The sequence below is a fragment of the Grus americana genome, chromosome 16 (genome assembly GCF_028858705.1).
Source record: "Grus americana isolate bGruAme1 chromosome 16, bGruAme1.mat, whole genome shotgun sequence".
Taxonomy (NCBI): domain Eukaryota; kingdom Metazoa; phylum Chordata; class Aves; order Gruiformes; family Gruidae; genus Grus; species Grus americana.
This window is the reverse complement of record NC_072867.1, coordinates 2,666,393-2,682,506: the sequence shown is the minus strand read 5'-3', so window position 1 is coordinate 2,682,506 and position 16,114 is coordinate 2,666,393. Positions and strand designations below refer to the sequence as shown.

Here is a 16,114-nt window from a genome sequence, read left to right as displayed (position 1 = left end):
GCGGGGGCGTGGCCTGGGCCGTTGCCATAGCAGCAGGTGGCGGCGCGGGCAGGTGGGTCCGTGTCGCCGCGTCCCCGCACAGGCCCCGGCCCGGCGCCTCCTCACCCCGGGTCCCCCCGGTCCTCCTGGAGTCCCCCGGCCCCGGGGGCCACTGTGCGGGTCCCCCACGACCTCTCCCCCCCCTGCCCCAGGCCCGGTGACCGTGTCACGGCCCCCAGGCCGTCGCCCCCAGGCCTGGGCCCGTCACCTCAGCGACATGGCGCACCTCCTGGGCCACCCCGGCTGCATGGAGAGCCTGCGGGCCGACCTGAGGGACCTGCAGGCAGCCATCGCCGACGTCTCCTCCCGGGCTGGGGCCGTGTGTTTCCCCTCCTGGAAGTTCCCCGATAAAGTGTCGTGCGACCTGGACCTGGCGGCGCTGCTGGAGCGGTACAGCTACGCCGAGAATGACCCCGAATTCACCCAGCACTCCCATGTGGTGCTGCTGGAGCTGGTCATAGACAGGTGAGAGGGCAAAGCCAGCCCCAACCACCTCTCTTCAAAAGAAGCTTGGCTGGCAGAGCGGCTCCTTCGCCCCGAAGGGAAGGGGGCGGTTGTGTGTCCAGCCTGTGGAATGCAGTTGGGGGCAAACTTGTTAAATCGTCCCCCCAAAGCTTTGGAAACGCTCAGACACAGCTGCACCTACAGGCCTGGGAGGCAAAAGTGCCTTTTGCCTTTGGCTCGGTTTTAAAAGATGAGCCGTTCCACAGAGCTGTTGGCCCTAACAATTGGGGTTTGATATCGGCAGCGTGGGTGCCCCAAATCTTTTGGGAGAGCCTGGCTGCAGCCTCTTGGAAGTGGCTGGCTGCAAGCAGCGTGCGCAGCCTGCATCCTGGCAGCTGCAGGAGGGTTTTCATCCCACCGAATACTACTCTGCGGAGTGATTTGGGCCTGGGGGGGGTCCCAGGAGTGCTGATATCCACCCTGCTTTGCCAAACTCGCTTTGTCCAGGGGGTGAGGAGAGCAGACAACCTCCCTTGCCTCGGTGCTGGCCCTTCAGGCTCACCGCGCTGTTAAACGCCAAGGGCCCTTTCCCCATTACCCATACTCCGTTGCTCTAAGCTGTGTTTCGTTTCTGTTGGAAAAGGCTGCTGCTGCTGCTTCAGAGCTTCACGGGCTACGCAGAAAACCTGCTCAGCGAGCAAGCCATCCCCCCTGCGCAGGCAGTGGGACCCTGCATGTCCGCGGGGCTGACAGCGAGGAGGTACTGGTCCAGCATGCTCAAACTGGGAGCCTTCTACCAGCAGCTCCTGGCCGAGGTGGGACATTTGGGGGCCCTGACACCCCACAAGCTGAGTGCAGGGCTCATGGAAATGTCCTTTGCCTCACCCCCCACATTTTGGGCCGTGCCGAGGTCACAGTCCTTCTCTGGGACACGCCGTGACACACGTGGTGGCCACGCCAGATGTGCTGCTGGCTCATGACCCTCCGAGTGCTGACCTATGTGTCAGACAGGACACATCTGTCCCGCACTGTCCCCTCCCAGCCCGAGTCCCTTCCCTTCTCTAACACCGCTCCCAGCCATGCCGCTGGATCCATCCTCTTCCAGGATCTTGGGATGGGCAAGCCTGGCTGCCCGTATCGCTCGGAAAAACATTCTCCTCCTGCCAATGTGCTGCCCCTGCAGCTCTGCCAACCTCACTGGGGCTGAGCTGGCTCAAGTCAGTGAAATAATTTGTGGCAAAACCACTGCACCCCTCCCCTGTATTATTTTTTTTCCCCAAAAAATGATCCTTCTCATGGAAAAGTCTCACAATAATTCATCTGGCACAACCAGGAGACAGCACAGGAGGTGTGAAAGAAGGGACAGTCACAAGAAGAGGAGCCGGGTGCAGGTTTCACTGCTGACCGAGGCTTCCTGTCGTGAAACCACAGCTCCACTAAAGTAGCAGCGGCTGGAAAGCTGCCTGGCAGCCTGTAAAAATTAATTTCCCCTGTATCCTGCATCGGGGAGTGGGAAGCAAATTCATTTTGCTTGTTAGCCCTGTGCTTTGGTTGTAATGGAGCAGAGTAGAGGGAACCCGAGCGCTTGGTAGCTGTCCTCCTCCGGGAGCTTCTCTCCTCCCAAGAGGAGCACTCGCTGCCCTCGTCACCCCTTGGCCGTGCTGGTGTCCTGTCCCCACGCTTCACACCTCTGTGTTTGGGCTCTTATGGATCATTTGCAGCTGACTCTGATCTGGGCCCTGTTTCTGTTCTGTGCTCTCTCCCGCAGAAGGCGGCTTGCAGGAAGGAGATCCCCACACTGCAGTCTGCTCCCCAGGCTGGCAAACCTAAGGAGTGCCTGAAACGCTGCTCGCCTGCTGCTTTGGAGTTAAGAACCTCCACAGAAATTGCCCAGGCGGTCTCTCTGCACCCGCTGTCGGGTGTCCGTGTGCCAGATGGCAACACCTCGCACAGCTCCCTGCCCAGGGCTGCCTGCGGCACGGCCGAGAGCAGCCGCAGCATCCCCACGCAGACGACTGGGTCATCTCCGGGACCCTGCGACACCTGCGCCAGCGCCCAGGTCAGCCTCCGTGAGGTCGGCAAAGCCATCACCAACATTTGCCAGAGCCAGAACATTCCCTCGGCTCTCAGCAGGTTCCAGGAGATGGTGGAGGAGAGCAGAGGGAGAAGGACCCTCTCTGCAACGGACGTGAGCTACTGGGCCTCGGAGCAGAGCAAGGACCTCTCCCGGATCAGCAAACACCTCCACATGCTGCTGCAGCAGGTCGACCCTCTGAAGTCTGAGCTGGAAGAGTCAGAGAAACAGAAGGACGAGCTGCGGAAACAGGTTGAGGCCTTTTCCCGGTTGCTTCAGGCAGAGAGGGAGACCCAAGCGCAGCAGAGGAAGGAGGCTGAGCAGAACCTGCAAGTAAAGAACAAAGAGTATATGGAGGCTGTAGCCAGGCTGGAGCGGGACAAGGACGACCTACGGAGAGGTACAGCGCTGTTCCCTGCATCCCTTCCCAGGCCTGTGGGTATTTGTGGGAGGAGCACAGGGTCCATGGCCAAATCTCGGCCTCACTACCAGGAGCAGGGCTTTTGCCGCTGGTTTTGGTAGGCGCTGGGGCTGTTCCCCGCCGTGAGACTAACCCCAGACAGCGGGAGCTGGCTGCCCACATCCTCTCACTGCCTCCTCCCTGCTGAAGCGCAGCACGATACGATCACCGGACGAAAAATGCTTTGATGTTTGCTGCCTCCTTGGTTTAGTTTCCTTCAGGAGCCACTCAATGTTTAGCAGTGGTTTTGTGCTGATTTAGGAGCTGCTCTGCTGGAAGAACGACTCTCTGCCTTAAAGGAGGAGCTGGCTGCGAAGCAGGCTGCTGTGCAGGAACTGGGTAAGGACCCCTGGTGCTCACCCAAGCTGGCATATCTCTCCCCGAGCCTCGCTGCGATCCCACAAGTGTTTTACACCCACGTAACGCCCAGATCCACCAGACTCGGTCAGGTGTAGCGCTGGTGGGAATGGGGGGGGGGGGGGGAAGGACGAGTGTCCTTCATAGCAGTGCCCAAACATCACCCGGTGCTGGAGCCAGGCGCCCACGGAGGGTGTGGGGCCCCTTCAAGACACCTTAACTGGGAGCTTCTCCCCGCTCCTGCCCAGCCTGGGCCAAAGGTGCCGTGTCTTCCCCAGAGGTGACCAAGACGACCTTGCTGGAGGAGATGAGGACCACGATGGTGACCAGGAGCCAGGTGCTGGAGCTGGAGGAGAAGTTGCAGCTGCTCACTGGCCAGCGGGAAAGCCTGGGCCGGGAGCTGAGCACCACCGGCACCCAGCTGGAGAAGGAGAAGGTCAAAGTGGCGAGCATGCTGAGGCACCAGGAGGTACGGCCGGCCCCGCTCTGCCCCGTGAGCCGGTGGGTGCTGCCGCCCGGCGTAAGGGCCGTGGTGAGCGGGTGCAGCAGCAGCCCCACGCAGGATCGCCCGCCCCGTGCAGTCCCTGCAGGCCAAGCAGAGGGCTCTGCTGCAGCAGCTCGACAGCCTGGACCAGGAGCGTGAGGAGCTGCGAGCCAGGCTGGGAGAGGCCGAGGAGGACAAGGGCAGGCTGGCAGAGCAGCTGGAGGAGAGCCGGGAGCAGAGTGTGCAGCAGCTCCAGGCGCAGCAGGTCAGCGCTGGCAGCCAGTGGGCGCGGAGGGGGGGGGAGCTGCCAGGAGCAGGACACAGCTGTGCCAGGGAGGTGTCAGGAGCCACCCGCCGCCCCTTTCCCCACCCGTGGCCTGAGGGGGACTCAGACCCACCGTGACGTTGCCACACGGCCACCTCCCCGGGGAAAGACCCTTTTCCCTGAGCCCCTGCACGACCGAGTCTCTGCTGCTTTGTGGGGCTGTGCCCGTGCCCCCAGCGCGCCTGTTCCTCGACATGTGCCGCATTTCACCATCGGCGCTGTCGCTTCCAGCTCACACAGGGACCTTATGCTCAGGCCCTGCAACTCCTGGTGCTGCTGTGGGACACCCTCACCGCATAAGGAAAGGGAGGGAGGGCCCAGCGCACCCCTGGGACTCTGTCCCCGGGTTTGGGAGAGCGCTCTGCTAACCTGCTGTGCCTCACAGGAGCTGCTGGACACGCTGCAGCGGGAGAAGCTGAGCCTGGAGCAGTCCGTCTCAGAGCTGCAGGAGAACGTCTCCAGGCTAGAGGAGCAGGCGCGGGAGCTGAAGGAGCGAGAGAGGCTCCTGGTGTTCTTCCCCGAGCTCCACATCCCCGCCGGGACGCAGTTTGAGAGTAAGGGAGCGGGCAGCAGCGCCTGCTTTCCCCACAGCGGGCTTGTGCCTTCAGGGTGTCCCAGAATTCCTGCCGTGAAGACACTGTGTTTTGTTTGCAGGCACCGGGAGCTTGACTGAGGACATGGAGAAGCAGCTACAGGCCAACAGCATCCGCATCGGCGTGCTGGAGCAGGAGAACGCGCGGCTCCGGTCTGCGCTAGCCAAGGTGAAGGCGGCTGCTGAGCAGGGCGTGCTGAAGGTGAGGCTGCGCCCAAGGCAGGGTGGGCTGGGTGTCATGGGGGAGAGGGGTGTACGCGCCAATGGGGTGCTGGGTACCCCAAAGCTGCTGCCAAAAGGGCATGAAGCTGGGCAGGGGCTGCCCTCCTTTGCTGTCCCAGGGCCTGATCCTGCCCTCACGACCCATTTCTCGGCCTCGCTGCTCCCATCTGATGCTTTCCAACCCACAGTGACGCTGGGGCACTGCGGCAGCTCCCAGCCGCCACCAGCCAGACCCTGATCCGCTCCAGCGCGTTCCCTGGGCCGGGCGGCAGCTCCCTGGGAGCAAACAGCCCAGGCAGGGGCTCGCGTTGACACCTTGTGAGCCGCCTCTCCTGCAGGCAGGGGCCGAGGGGTGCGACTGGAGGTGAGTGCGGGCGGAAGTTTCACCCCCTTTTCTCCCCAGCTTGTCCCGCAGACCCAGCTGTGGTCCCAGCTCAGCAGCCAGCACGGCGGGGAGGCCGGCGGGCAGGATGCGGGGTGAGTAGAAACCCAGAGGAAGGAGCCAGGGAGCCTCCCTCTTCTTCCTCCCCTCTGACTGCTTCTGCTGCCCGCAGGCGGCCGAGCAGCCGAGGCAGCAGGGACAGCGCAGGGACGCACGGATGCAGAGGCGAGGTCCGGCAGCGAGCTCCCAGCGGCCAGCGGTCAAAGCCGGTCTCGGCAGAGCCCGTGTGCAAGGCCAGGCCCTGCCTCTCGCTGCCGGCTGAGGGTGGGGTGCTCAGCCCCCCTGAGCCAAGAGGGAGAGGCAGAGCACCCCCCGTCTCCTCTCACCGCGCCGCTGGCCACCGCAAATAAATGCCGATGAGCCCAATGCAGGAACGCAGTGCTCAGCGAGCAGCCACCTGCCCTGCCCCACGGGACCTCGTTAGTGCGGGACCTCGTTAGTGCGTCTTCCCTTGGGAAACCCGGTCTCTGCCCTGTAGTCCCTCTCTGTTAGGCGAAGCTGTGGTTTGTGGTAAAACCCAGGGTGACGGCGCAGAGGGCTGGGCTGGCACATCCCCTTCTCCTCTCCTCAGCGCAGCGGCCCTGGGAGAAGCCACGCTGCCGGGACCGGGCTGGGGACTGACCTGCAGGCAGGCCAGGAGCCCTTTTGGGGGGGGGACACTCTCCCTGGGTGTGCAGAGCGGCAGCGAAGCGGGGCCAGGGACGTTCCCGGGCACTGGAGCCAAGCTGCCACAGGAGTCCCTGGCCCAGCTCGTCACCTGGAGAACGCCTGGGCGCAGCTCGTCGGCTCACGTTCCGGAGAGGGGACTGGGATGTGGCCACGCTGCTTGGAAGAGGAAGGCAGAGCTGGGCTGGGGACGAGAGGAATCTGAGCCGCCCTCAGCTCACCAGCACCGCGCGCAGCCTGGGGACGCAGCTCTCCCGGTAGCCATGAGCACCCAGATGGGCTGGGGACCACCGAGCCGCCCGCGCAGGCTGGCCCCGAACCCCCGCATGACCTGGCGAGCCTCGGAGGGCAGCGGGAGTCCCCGCCACACGACAGGGCAGCCTCTCCTTGCTCTGTGTTTCGTAGACAGACGCGTACAGCGCTGCAGCCCAGCAGCCCGTGGCTGCCACGGGAAACGGGAGCCGGTGCGGGCTCACGGCGAGTCCCTGCCCGCCGCGGCACACCCGTATTCAGTTAAAAGAGGGCCGTGTTCAATCTCTGCAACTGACTTGTGCCGTCCTTTTTAATAAGTTAGTATAAATAAAGCGTTCGCTCCCCCCCAGCCCTCCCGCAGCGAGGCGGCGGGTCGTCCAGCCCCGGAATGCGCCAGTGGTGCAGAGGGGCTCGGCACGGCCCCGAGCCGCGCTCTGCCCACCCGGCAAATAGAATTAAAAAAAAAAAAAAAAGAGACTTAGAAAAATGACTACAAGCAGGGAGAGGGTGCAGCCGGGCCAGGGCTCTCCCTGCCTCCAGCCTCCGTGCCCCCACCCCGTCACACCCATGGGTGCTCCCGTAGCTGCGTAACCCAGCACCCCTTCCCCCAGCCCCCGGCGCTGGCTGTCTGGACCCCCCCACCCCTCTACTCACACCCAGCAGGGAGAGCCCCAAGATCCTTCACTCTCCGATGGGCCGGGCGCTGTGACGGGCACAGCCGCACCGATGCCACTCTGGCAGTGAGCGCCGCGTGCCGAGCAGCCCTTGCCCTCCTCCCTGTCCCCGAAGCGGCGATGGCTCCGTCCCTGGAGCGCGTCCTCGGGCCAGCTAGCTCTCCGTGCAGCAGTTCCCTGGAAGGGAGAAGGACGGAGGGCAATCGCACGGGGAGCCGGGGGGGCTCCCGCTCCTCCCCAGCCCTCGCCCCGACACAAATGCGCTCCCCGGTCACCGCGGGGGGCACACCGGGGCGCCGGCGCGGTTCTCACCCAGGATGTTGTGCTTGCAGAGAGGACAGGTCTGCTGCAGGAGGAGCCAGGGGTCCACGCAGTCCCGGTGAAACTCGTGGCAGCAGGGCAGCACCCGCAGCCACTGCCGGGAGGGAAGCAGACGGCAGACGTGAGCAGAACCGGGCAGCGGTACCGTAACCGCGGCGGCTGGGCCGCGGCTCTCGCCTCCATTGCTTGGCCCCGGGCAGCAAAGGGACGGCATGAGCACGGGTGGCACCACGCAGTGACCGGGACGTGCTCCAGGCCTCCCAGCGCAGCACCAGTCCCCCCCAGTTCCTACCTGGCTCTTGTGGAACTGGTCCAAGCAGACGGCACAGCTATCGATCTCGCAGGCCCGGCTCCGGAGCGGTTTGCCGGGATGGTACCGCCGGGTTTTCAGCGCCGACAGCCGCCGCCGAATGTGCTGCTTCAGGTCCAGCTGCGAAGACAAGAGCAGAGGGTCAGGCCCCGGCCGCGGGTCTCCTTGGCAAGGAGCAGAGCGGAGACATTCCCACCTCGGTGTCCTGCTCTGACGGGTCTTGCCGCGACTGCCGCTGGGCCTGCACCATCACGCCGGTGCAGAGGAGCAGGGCGATCAGCAGGATGGTGTTCCACAGCTGCTGGAGGTACTTCTGCAGGAACAGCACCAGCAGGCGCTCAGGCACCGGGGCAGGGGCAGCAAACTGGAGACCCCCGCTCCGCTCCTGGCCCCGCCATCACCGCTGCCGCCACGCACCAGCACCGCTGGCTCCGCGGGGAGCCGGCACCGGCACACGTACCTGTACCTGGGAGCTGTTCTCCCCCGTGCAGATGACCCCCTGCCACTCCCCGTAGAGGCCCCCTCGGGAGAGACCACAGGTCGACCACAGGGTGAGGGTCACTCCCTGCAAGGCAGGAGACGGCATTGCTGACGGCCGCGATGGCTCGCGGCGCTCACTGAGGCCGGAGGGGACCCCGCCATGCCACGTGGATCACACGTGTTGAGGGGAGGAGGAACTGCCGCTGGCTGCCAGCTGCCCCACTCCCATGGAGCAAGTCTCTGGGGAAAATGAGGCACCAGCAGCTTCAACAGCCTTCAGGGATCCAGTTCCCTGCGGCTCAGCTTCCCCATCGGTCAGGGGGGCTTGGCCCCTGCCCTCCCACCAGGAGGAGGAGGAGGAGGAGGAGGAAGAGCAGGACCTACGTACCAGGTTCTCCAGCAGCACCGCCTGGTACGTGATCTTTGCTGTAGCCCGGAGCCCCCTGCAAGCAAAAGACAAGAACAGCGTCAATCCTGTGGGTGCAGCAGGATCCGACCCACAGCACCCCAGTGCTGGGGACCTCCCCCGCCCCCTGGGACGAGTGGGGCCACCAGGGAGGGAGGGACGCACAGGGGAGGTGACAGCTGACAACCAGCCGGTCTGGCTCAGTTGTACTGAGGCCTGGAGGGCTTGGCCAAGGCCACCATCAGCCTCTGCCGCTGCGTGGGGACCTGGGGAAGGGCTCAGGCCCTGCGGAAAGGCTGGATCTGACCCACACCCTCCTTGGAAACACGTCCCAGCCCCATCTGGCCTCTGCACCAAAACTAGCCCAGCAAAAGTGAGGAGCTGTGCGAGAGGTCCCCCCGGGCAGCCCCTGGGGACCAGGCACAGAGCTACAGCTCCCACCCAGCCTCTCCCACTACCCCAGCCCGTACCGCAGCAGCGCTCCCAGCAGCTTGGTGACATTATCCGAGGACTGGATCACAATCACAGGCTTGGCAAGAAGCTGGGAAACATCCAGCTGCACCAGAGAAGAAAACAACAGCCGTCAGCGGGGCACGAGAGCGGCTCGGGGACCCGCCGCCGGGACTCTCCTACCTCCCGGATGGCGTTCTGGTTCAGCGCCAGGATGAGCAGGGCTGACGCCCCCAGCACCAGGGCTCGCTTCATCTGCGGAGACAGAGGGCGCAGGCTCAGAGGGCAGGACAGGCAGGAGGACAGGCAGCACCCGGTGCCTCGTTACCCTGGCTGAAGTGTCACCAGGCACCCAAGAAGGGCTGGCACTGCCCGGGAGCCCTGCCAGGGATCCCCCTGCCACCAACCGCAGGGCCAGGACCCCCTCCCCTGCATCTGGCGAGGAGACACCCCAGGAGGTGCCCTGCAGGCTTGTGACCAGCAAACGCCACTGCAGTCCCCGGGCCAGGCGCAGAGTCACCTTGCTGACGACAGCAGCGGTGAAGGACTCCTCCTTGGCGCCCCGGGGGACCTCGGCCGGCTCCTCGCCCACAGGCACCACGCCGATCCAGCTGTCGGCAGCACCCAGCTCGGGCTCCGTGTCTCCCACCTGGGCGGCACGGCAGCGTCAGCGGGGGCGAGAGCCGGGACGGGCGCCCGAGGCTCAGGGCACCCCCCAGAGCACCCCCACGTCTCCAGGGAGCCGGGCACGGGACAGGGGCAGCAGCAGGGTGCTGCAGGGAACCGGACCTGGTCCCTGCCACCCCCATCCCTGCCTGCACCTCCCCTCTGCCCGGTGGCACTCCCCCGCTGCCTGCCCCGGCCTGTGCCCCCCGTGCCCACTGCCCCCCCGTGTCCCCCCTTGGGCCTCCCACTAACCCCCAGCACCCCCCAGTTCCCGCTGCGCCCCCCTCACCATTCCCATTGCCCAGTGCCCAAAGACACCCCCAGCCCCTGGTTCCCTCCGGTGCCCACAGCGCCCCCGGTGCCCGGCTCCTCCCGGTACCCCCAGCCCCCGGCTCCTCCCGGTGTCCGTCCCCCCCGGTGCCTACAGCCCCCCGGTGCCCACAGCCCCCCGGTGCCCACAGCCCGCCAGCTCCCGGCTCCCCCCCAGCTCCCCCCGGTGCCCACAGCCCCGCGGTGCCCAGGCCCCCCGGTGTCTGTCCCCCCCGGTGTCCGTCCCCCCCCCGGTACCCAGGCCCCCCGGTGTCCGTCCCCCCCGGTGCCCAGGCCCCCCGGTGCTCACCAGCAGCAGGCGGCCGCGAATCTCCTCCTCGTCCCGTGGGGCCCCTCGGCCCGGCCCGACCCGGCCGCCCCCCGCGCCCAGCACGGCCCCACGCAGCGTGTAGGAGCCGCCGGGCCCCGCTGCAGCCTCCGCCCCCGCCCCACGCCCCGGCCCGGCCACCGCCACCTCCACGCGAGCGGCGGGAACCGGCCCCGGCCCCGGCCCGGCCCGGCACAGCGCCAGCAGCGGCGCCAGCAGCGCGGCCCGCACCGCCGCCATCGCCGCGCAACGCCCGCCCCGCCCCGCCCCGCAGCGCCCCCTGCCGCCGCGGAGGACCCGCCACAACGCCGCACTGACGCCAAGGGGCGACCGAGAGTCGGGACCGGGATGGGATGGGATGGGATGGGATGGGATGGGATTGGGATGGGATGGGATAGGAATGGGATGGGGATGGGGATGGGATGGGGATGGGATGGGATGGGATGGGATGGGGATGGGATGGGATAGGAATGGGATGGGATAGGAATGGGATGGGGATGGGGATGGGATGGGGATGGGATGGGATGGGATGGGATGGGGATGGGATGGGATAGGAATGGGATGGGATAGGAATGGGATGGGGATGGGGATGGGATGGGGATGGGATGGGATGGGATGGGATGGGGATGGGATGGGATAGGAATGGGATGCGGATGGGGATGGGATGGGGATGGGATGGAATGGGATGGGGATGGGATGGGGATGGGATTGGGATGGGATGGGGATGGGATGGGATGGGGATGGGATGGGGATGGGATGGAATGGGATGGGATGGGATGGGGATGGGATTGGGATGGGGATGGGATGGGGATGGGATGGGGATGGGATGGGATGGGGATGGGGATGGGATGGGGATGGGATGGGGATGGGATGGGGCGGGATGGGGATGAGGATTGGATGGGGATGGGATGGGATGGGATGGAATGGGATGGGGATGGGATTGGGATGGGATGGGGATGGGATGGAATGGGGATGGGATGGGATGGGATGGGATGGAATGGGATGGGATGGGGATGGGATTGGGATGGGGATGGGGATGGGGATGGGGATGGGGATGGGATGGGGATGGGGATGGGGATGGGATGGGGATGGGATGGGATGGGATTGGGGATGGGATGGGATGGGGATGGGGATGGGATGGGATGGGGATGGGGATGGGGATGGGATGGGGATGGGGATGGGATGGGATGGGATGGGGATGGGATGGGATGGGGATGGGGATGGGATGGGGATGGGATGGGGATGGGATGGGGATGGGATGGGATGAGGATGGGAATGGGGATGGGATGGGGATGGGATGGGATGAGGATGGGAATGGGGATGGGATGGGGATGGGATGAGGATGGGGATGGGGATGGGGATGGGATGGGGATGGGATGGGATGGGGATGGGATGGGATGGGATGGGGATTGGGATGGGATGGGATGGGATGGAATGGGATGGGATGGGGATGGGATGAGGATGGGGATGGGGATGGGATGGGGATGGGATGGGATGGGGATGGGATGGGGATGGGATGGGATGGGATGGGGATGGGATGGGATGAGGATGGGAATGGGGATGGGATGGGGATGGGATGGGATGAGGATGGGGATGGGGATGGGGATGGGATGGGATGGGGATGGGATGGGGATGGGATGGGGATGGGATGGGATGGGGATGGGGATGGGATGGGATGGGATGGGGATGGGATGGAATGGGATGGGGATGGGATTGGGATGGGATGGGGATGGGATGGAATGGGGATGGGATGGGATGGGATGGGATGGAATGGGATGGGATGGGGATGGGATTGGGATGGGGATGGGGATGGGGATGGGGATGGGATGGGGATGGGGATGGGGATGGGATGGGGATGGGATGGGATGGGATTGGGGATGGGATGGGATGGGGATGGGGATGGGGATGGGATGGGGATGGGGATGGGATGGGATGGGATGGGGATGGGATGGGATGGGGATGGGGATGGGATGGGGATGGGATGGGATGGGATGGGATGGGGATGGGATGGGATGGGGATGGGGATGGGATGGGGATGGGATGGGGATGGGATGGGATGAGGATGGGAATGGGGATGGGATGGGGATGGGATGGGATGAGGATGGGAATGGGGATGGGATGGGGATGGGATGAGGATGGGGATGGGGATGGGGATGGGATGGGGATGGGATGGGATGGGGATGGGATGGGATGGGATGGGGATTGGGATGGGATGGGATGGGATGGAATGGGATGGGATGGGGATGGGATGAGGATGGGATGGGATGGGGATGGGATGGGGATGGGATGGGATGGGATGGGATGGGGATGGGATGGGATGAGGATGGGAATGGGGATGGGATGGGGATGGGATGGGATGAGGATGGGGATGGGGATGGGGATGGGATGGGATGGGGATGGGATGGGATGGGATGCGATGGGGATGGGATGGGGATGGGATGGGGATGGGATGGGATGGGGATGGGGATGGGATGGGATGGGATGGGGATGGGATGGGGATGGGATGGGGATGGGATGGGGATGGGATGGGATGGGGATGGGGATGGGATGGGATGGGGATGGGATGGGGATGGGATGGGGATGGGATAGGGATGGGGATGGGGATGGGATGGGGATGGGAATGGGGATGGGATGGGGATGGGGATGAGGATGGGGATGGGATGGGATGGGATGGGGATGAGGATGGGGATGGGATGGGATGGGATGGGGATGGGATGGGATGGGATGGGATGGGGATGGGGATGGGATGGAATGGGATGGGATGGGGATGGGATGAGGATGGGGATGGGGATGGGATGGGATGAGGATGAGGATGGGATGGGGATGGGGATGGGATGGGATGGGGATGGGGATGGGATGAGGATGGGGATGGGGATGGGATGGGGATGGGATGGGATGGGGATGGGATGGGGATGGGATGGGATGGGATGGGGATGGGATGGGATGAGGATGGGAATGGGGATGGGATGGGATGGGGATGGGATGGGATGGGGATGGGATGGGATGAGGATGGGGATGGGGATGGGATGGGGATGGGGATGGGGATGGGGATGGGAATGGGATGGGATGGGGATGGGATGGGGATGGGGACAGGGACTGGGGCAGGGACAAGAGCTGGGACAGGGACAGGGACCAGGACAGGCAGGTCTGGCCGGCACTGGGCAGGGATGGGGACAGGGATGGGCACGGGGACCAGGAGAGGAGGTGGGACACTGCTGGACACTGAGACAGGGCCTGCACACTGGGACCAGGAAAGGGACTGGCATCGGGAGAGGGACAGGGACGCGCACAGGGACATGCCCCCCATGGCCCCACGGCCCTGTGGATGCAGGGACACACGGGGGTACCACAGAGACACGTGGGGCCATGGCCCCATCCGCGCACCCCACGGCACACGCGTGGGCACACGCCAACACCCAAGCACCCCAAAATCCACCCGCCCCCCCCACCCAACACCCCTCCACTGTCCCCATCCCGGCAGGGGCCAGGCAGCCCCACCGGTGCCACCGTCCCGGCCCCGCTCCGGCCACGTGTGCCCGGCACATGTGCCGTCGTGGGGATTTGCCGGGAGGATTAGCTGCCGCGCGGGCCCCGGCGCTGACCTGCTTTTGGCGGGGGCCGCGGTGCTGTGACATCCCGGCTCCCGCAGCCGCTGCGTGCCCGCGGGACGGGTCTGGGTGTGTCCCCCGTGTCCCCCCGTGTCCCCAACCGTGTCGCAACTGCGGGGGTTTAATCGCAGGGTGGACGGGGCCCCTCCACCCATGGCCGGCAACCTGAGCCGGTTCAACCGCACCGCAAACCGTCCCAATGCCGCGGGTTGGCCGTGCCATAAACAATAGCCGGGAGCCCCGTCCGGGGCCGGGGCCGGGCCGGGAAAGGTGGCTGCCAACTGCGGAGTCCTGCACGGCGTAGGCGGAGGAGCCCAAAATGGGAGCGTGGGGGGCTGCTGCCGTGGGACCTGCATTGTGGGGGATGCGACTGGCTCGGGGGGGCACCCCTGGGTGGGTCCACGGGACGTGCATGGCTCCACGGGACATCCCCAGGGCCACGGGGCACGGGGGGCTGCATGGGACGCGTATGACTTCATGGGACAGCCGTGGCTCCATGGGACACGTGTGGCTCCATGGGACATGCAGCGCTCCAAGAGACACGTATGGCTCCATGGCACGCTTAGGTCCATGGGACGCGTGGCTCCACGGGACATCCATGGCTCCACAGGACACGCACAGCACTCCCGGGAGGGGACGGGGGAACCTTCCCCTGCTCGGGACCCCAACCAGAGCAGGTCTGTGGGTGCCAGGGCTGTGGGACCCCTGCAGGGACCCCTTCCCCTGGGCAGGACCCCCTCCCCGGCTGGGGTCCCCTCTCAGTGATGTCCCCTCTCCCCGCCACCCTGTCCCTGTGCTCCAGCCCCTGTGCCTGAGCCGTCACCCTGTCCCCATCTCTGCTCCCCAGCTCCCACCCCTGTCCCCTCTCCCTGCCCCCACGTCACCATTTCCCTGCCCCATGGCCTCGCGCCCCCCCATATCCCTCCCCATACCCCCCGTGTCCCCCCATGCTCCCCATACCTCACACCCCCCATATTCCCCTTGCCTCCCCATGCCCCCATGTCATCCCACGCTCCCCACACCCCCCATGCTCCCCCATACCCCCTGTACCCCCCTACCTCTCCATACCCCCCAAACCTGCCATTCCCCCCCTATACCCGCCATGTGCCCCCATACCCACTATACCCCATAACCCCTATACTGCCCATACCCCTCATGCCCCCTGTACCCCCTGTATCCCCCACAGCCCCCCTGCTCCTCCATGCCCCCTGTGCCCCCATACCCTCCATACCCCCATACCTCCCCCACACCCCCTACACCCCATCAATAACCCCTATACCCCCCACAACCCCTATAGCCCCCATATCCCCTATGCCCCCTATACCCCTCAGTCCCTTCCATGTCCCCATATCCCCTATGCCCCCCATACCCCCAACACCTCCACATTACCCTCTCATACCCCACATACCCCCTAAGCCCCCGTGTGTCCCCATACCCCCCAATACCCCCTATACTCCCCAAGCCCCCCCCGTGTCCCTATAGCCCCCATACCCTCCATACCTCCCAATCCACCCCGTGTCCCCACACCCCCCATATCCCCTATACCCCCCAATACCCCCATACTCCCTATACCCCCCGTACCCCCAACACTCCCATACTCCCCAATATCCCCCTATACCCCCATACCCCCCAATACCCCCATGTGTCCCCATACCCCCCAATACCCCCATACCCCCTTGTACCACCATACCCCCCGATACCCCCATGCCCCTATACCCCCCATACCTCCCATACCCCCCATACCCCTATAACCCCATAGCCCTCCATACCCCTGTACCCCCATACCCCTCCATACCCCCCATACCCCCCAATGCCCCCAATACCCCCATAGCCGCATACCCCTCCATACCCCTGTACCCCGATACCCCCATACCCCAATACCCCCTATACCCCCTAATCCCCATATCCCCCTATACCCCCTATACCTCCATGCCCCCCTATACCGCCCCATACCCCCCTACCCCCCAATGCCCCCAATACCCCCATACCCCCCAATACCCCCATACACCAATACCCCCCCATACCCCCCGATACCCCCATGGCCCTATACCCCTCCCACCCCCCTACACCTCCATACCCCCCTATACCCCCCTACCCCCCAATACTCCCCCCCACCCCCAAATACCCCCCCCTGCCCCCGGGGCAGCCGCAGGCCCCGGCCGGGCGGGCAGGGTCCAAGGCCGGGCCGGGGCGGGGCGGGCCGGG

General features: G+C 65.4%; 2 protein-coding genes across 3 annotated transcripts; one reads left to right on the top strand and one right to left on the bottom strand.

Annotated features, from left to right (window-relative positions):
• Positions 1 to 48: 48 nt before the first annotated feature.
• Positions 49 to 6,810, top strand: CCDC157 (coiled-coil domain containing 157). Of its 2 annotated transcripts, XM_054844352.1 has the most exons (10): positions 49 to 504; positions 1,127 to 1,298; positions 2,252 to 2,957; positions 3,279 to 3,356; positions 3,653 to 3,843; positions 3,956 to 4,123; positions 4,569 to 4,737; positions 4,838 to 4,977; positions 5,401 to 5,474; positions 5,552 to 6,810. In XM_054844352.1, the coding sequence occupies exons 1-10, from the start codon at positions 257 to 259 to the stop codon at positions 5,787 to 5,789; spliced, it is 2,184 nt and encodes a 727-aa protein (XP_054700327.1). In that variant the 5' UTR covers positions 49 to 256; the 3' UTR covers positions 5,790 to 6,810. The 2 variants fall into 2 exon arrangements, 1 of the variants encoding a protein (XP_054700327.1); XR_008579516.1 differs by lacking the exons at positions 3,956 to 4,123; positions 4,569 to 4,737; positions 4,838 to 4,977; positions 5,401 to 5,474; positions 5,552 to 6,810 and having other exon boundaries at positions 3,260 to 3,356; positions 3,653 to 3,673.
• A 197-nt stretch (positions 6,811 to 7,007) lies between these two features.
• Positions 7,008 to 10,541, bottom strand: RNF215 (ring finger protein 215). The gene is made up of 10 exons (XM_054844375.1): positions 10,284 to 10,541; positions 9,519 to 9,647; positions 9,182 to 9,253; positions 9,019 to 9,104; positions 8,531 to 8,585; positions 8,123 to 8,227; positions 7,859 to 7,975; positions 7,645 to 7,782; positions 7,344 to 7,446; positions 7,008 to 7,208 (listed from the first exon to the last, which is right to left on the bottom strand). Exons 1-10 carry the CDS (start codon positions 10,539 to 10,541, stop codon positions 7,186 to 7,188), a joined length of 1,086 nt encoding a protein of 361 aa, XP_054700350.1. The 3' UTR covers positions 7,008 to 7,185.
• Positions 10,542 to 16,114: the final 5,573 nt, after the last annotated feature.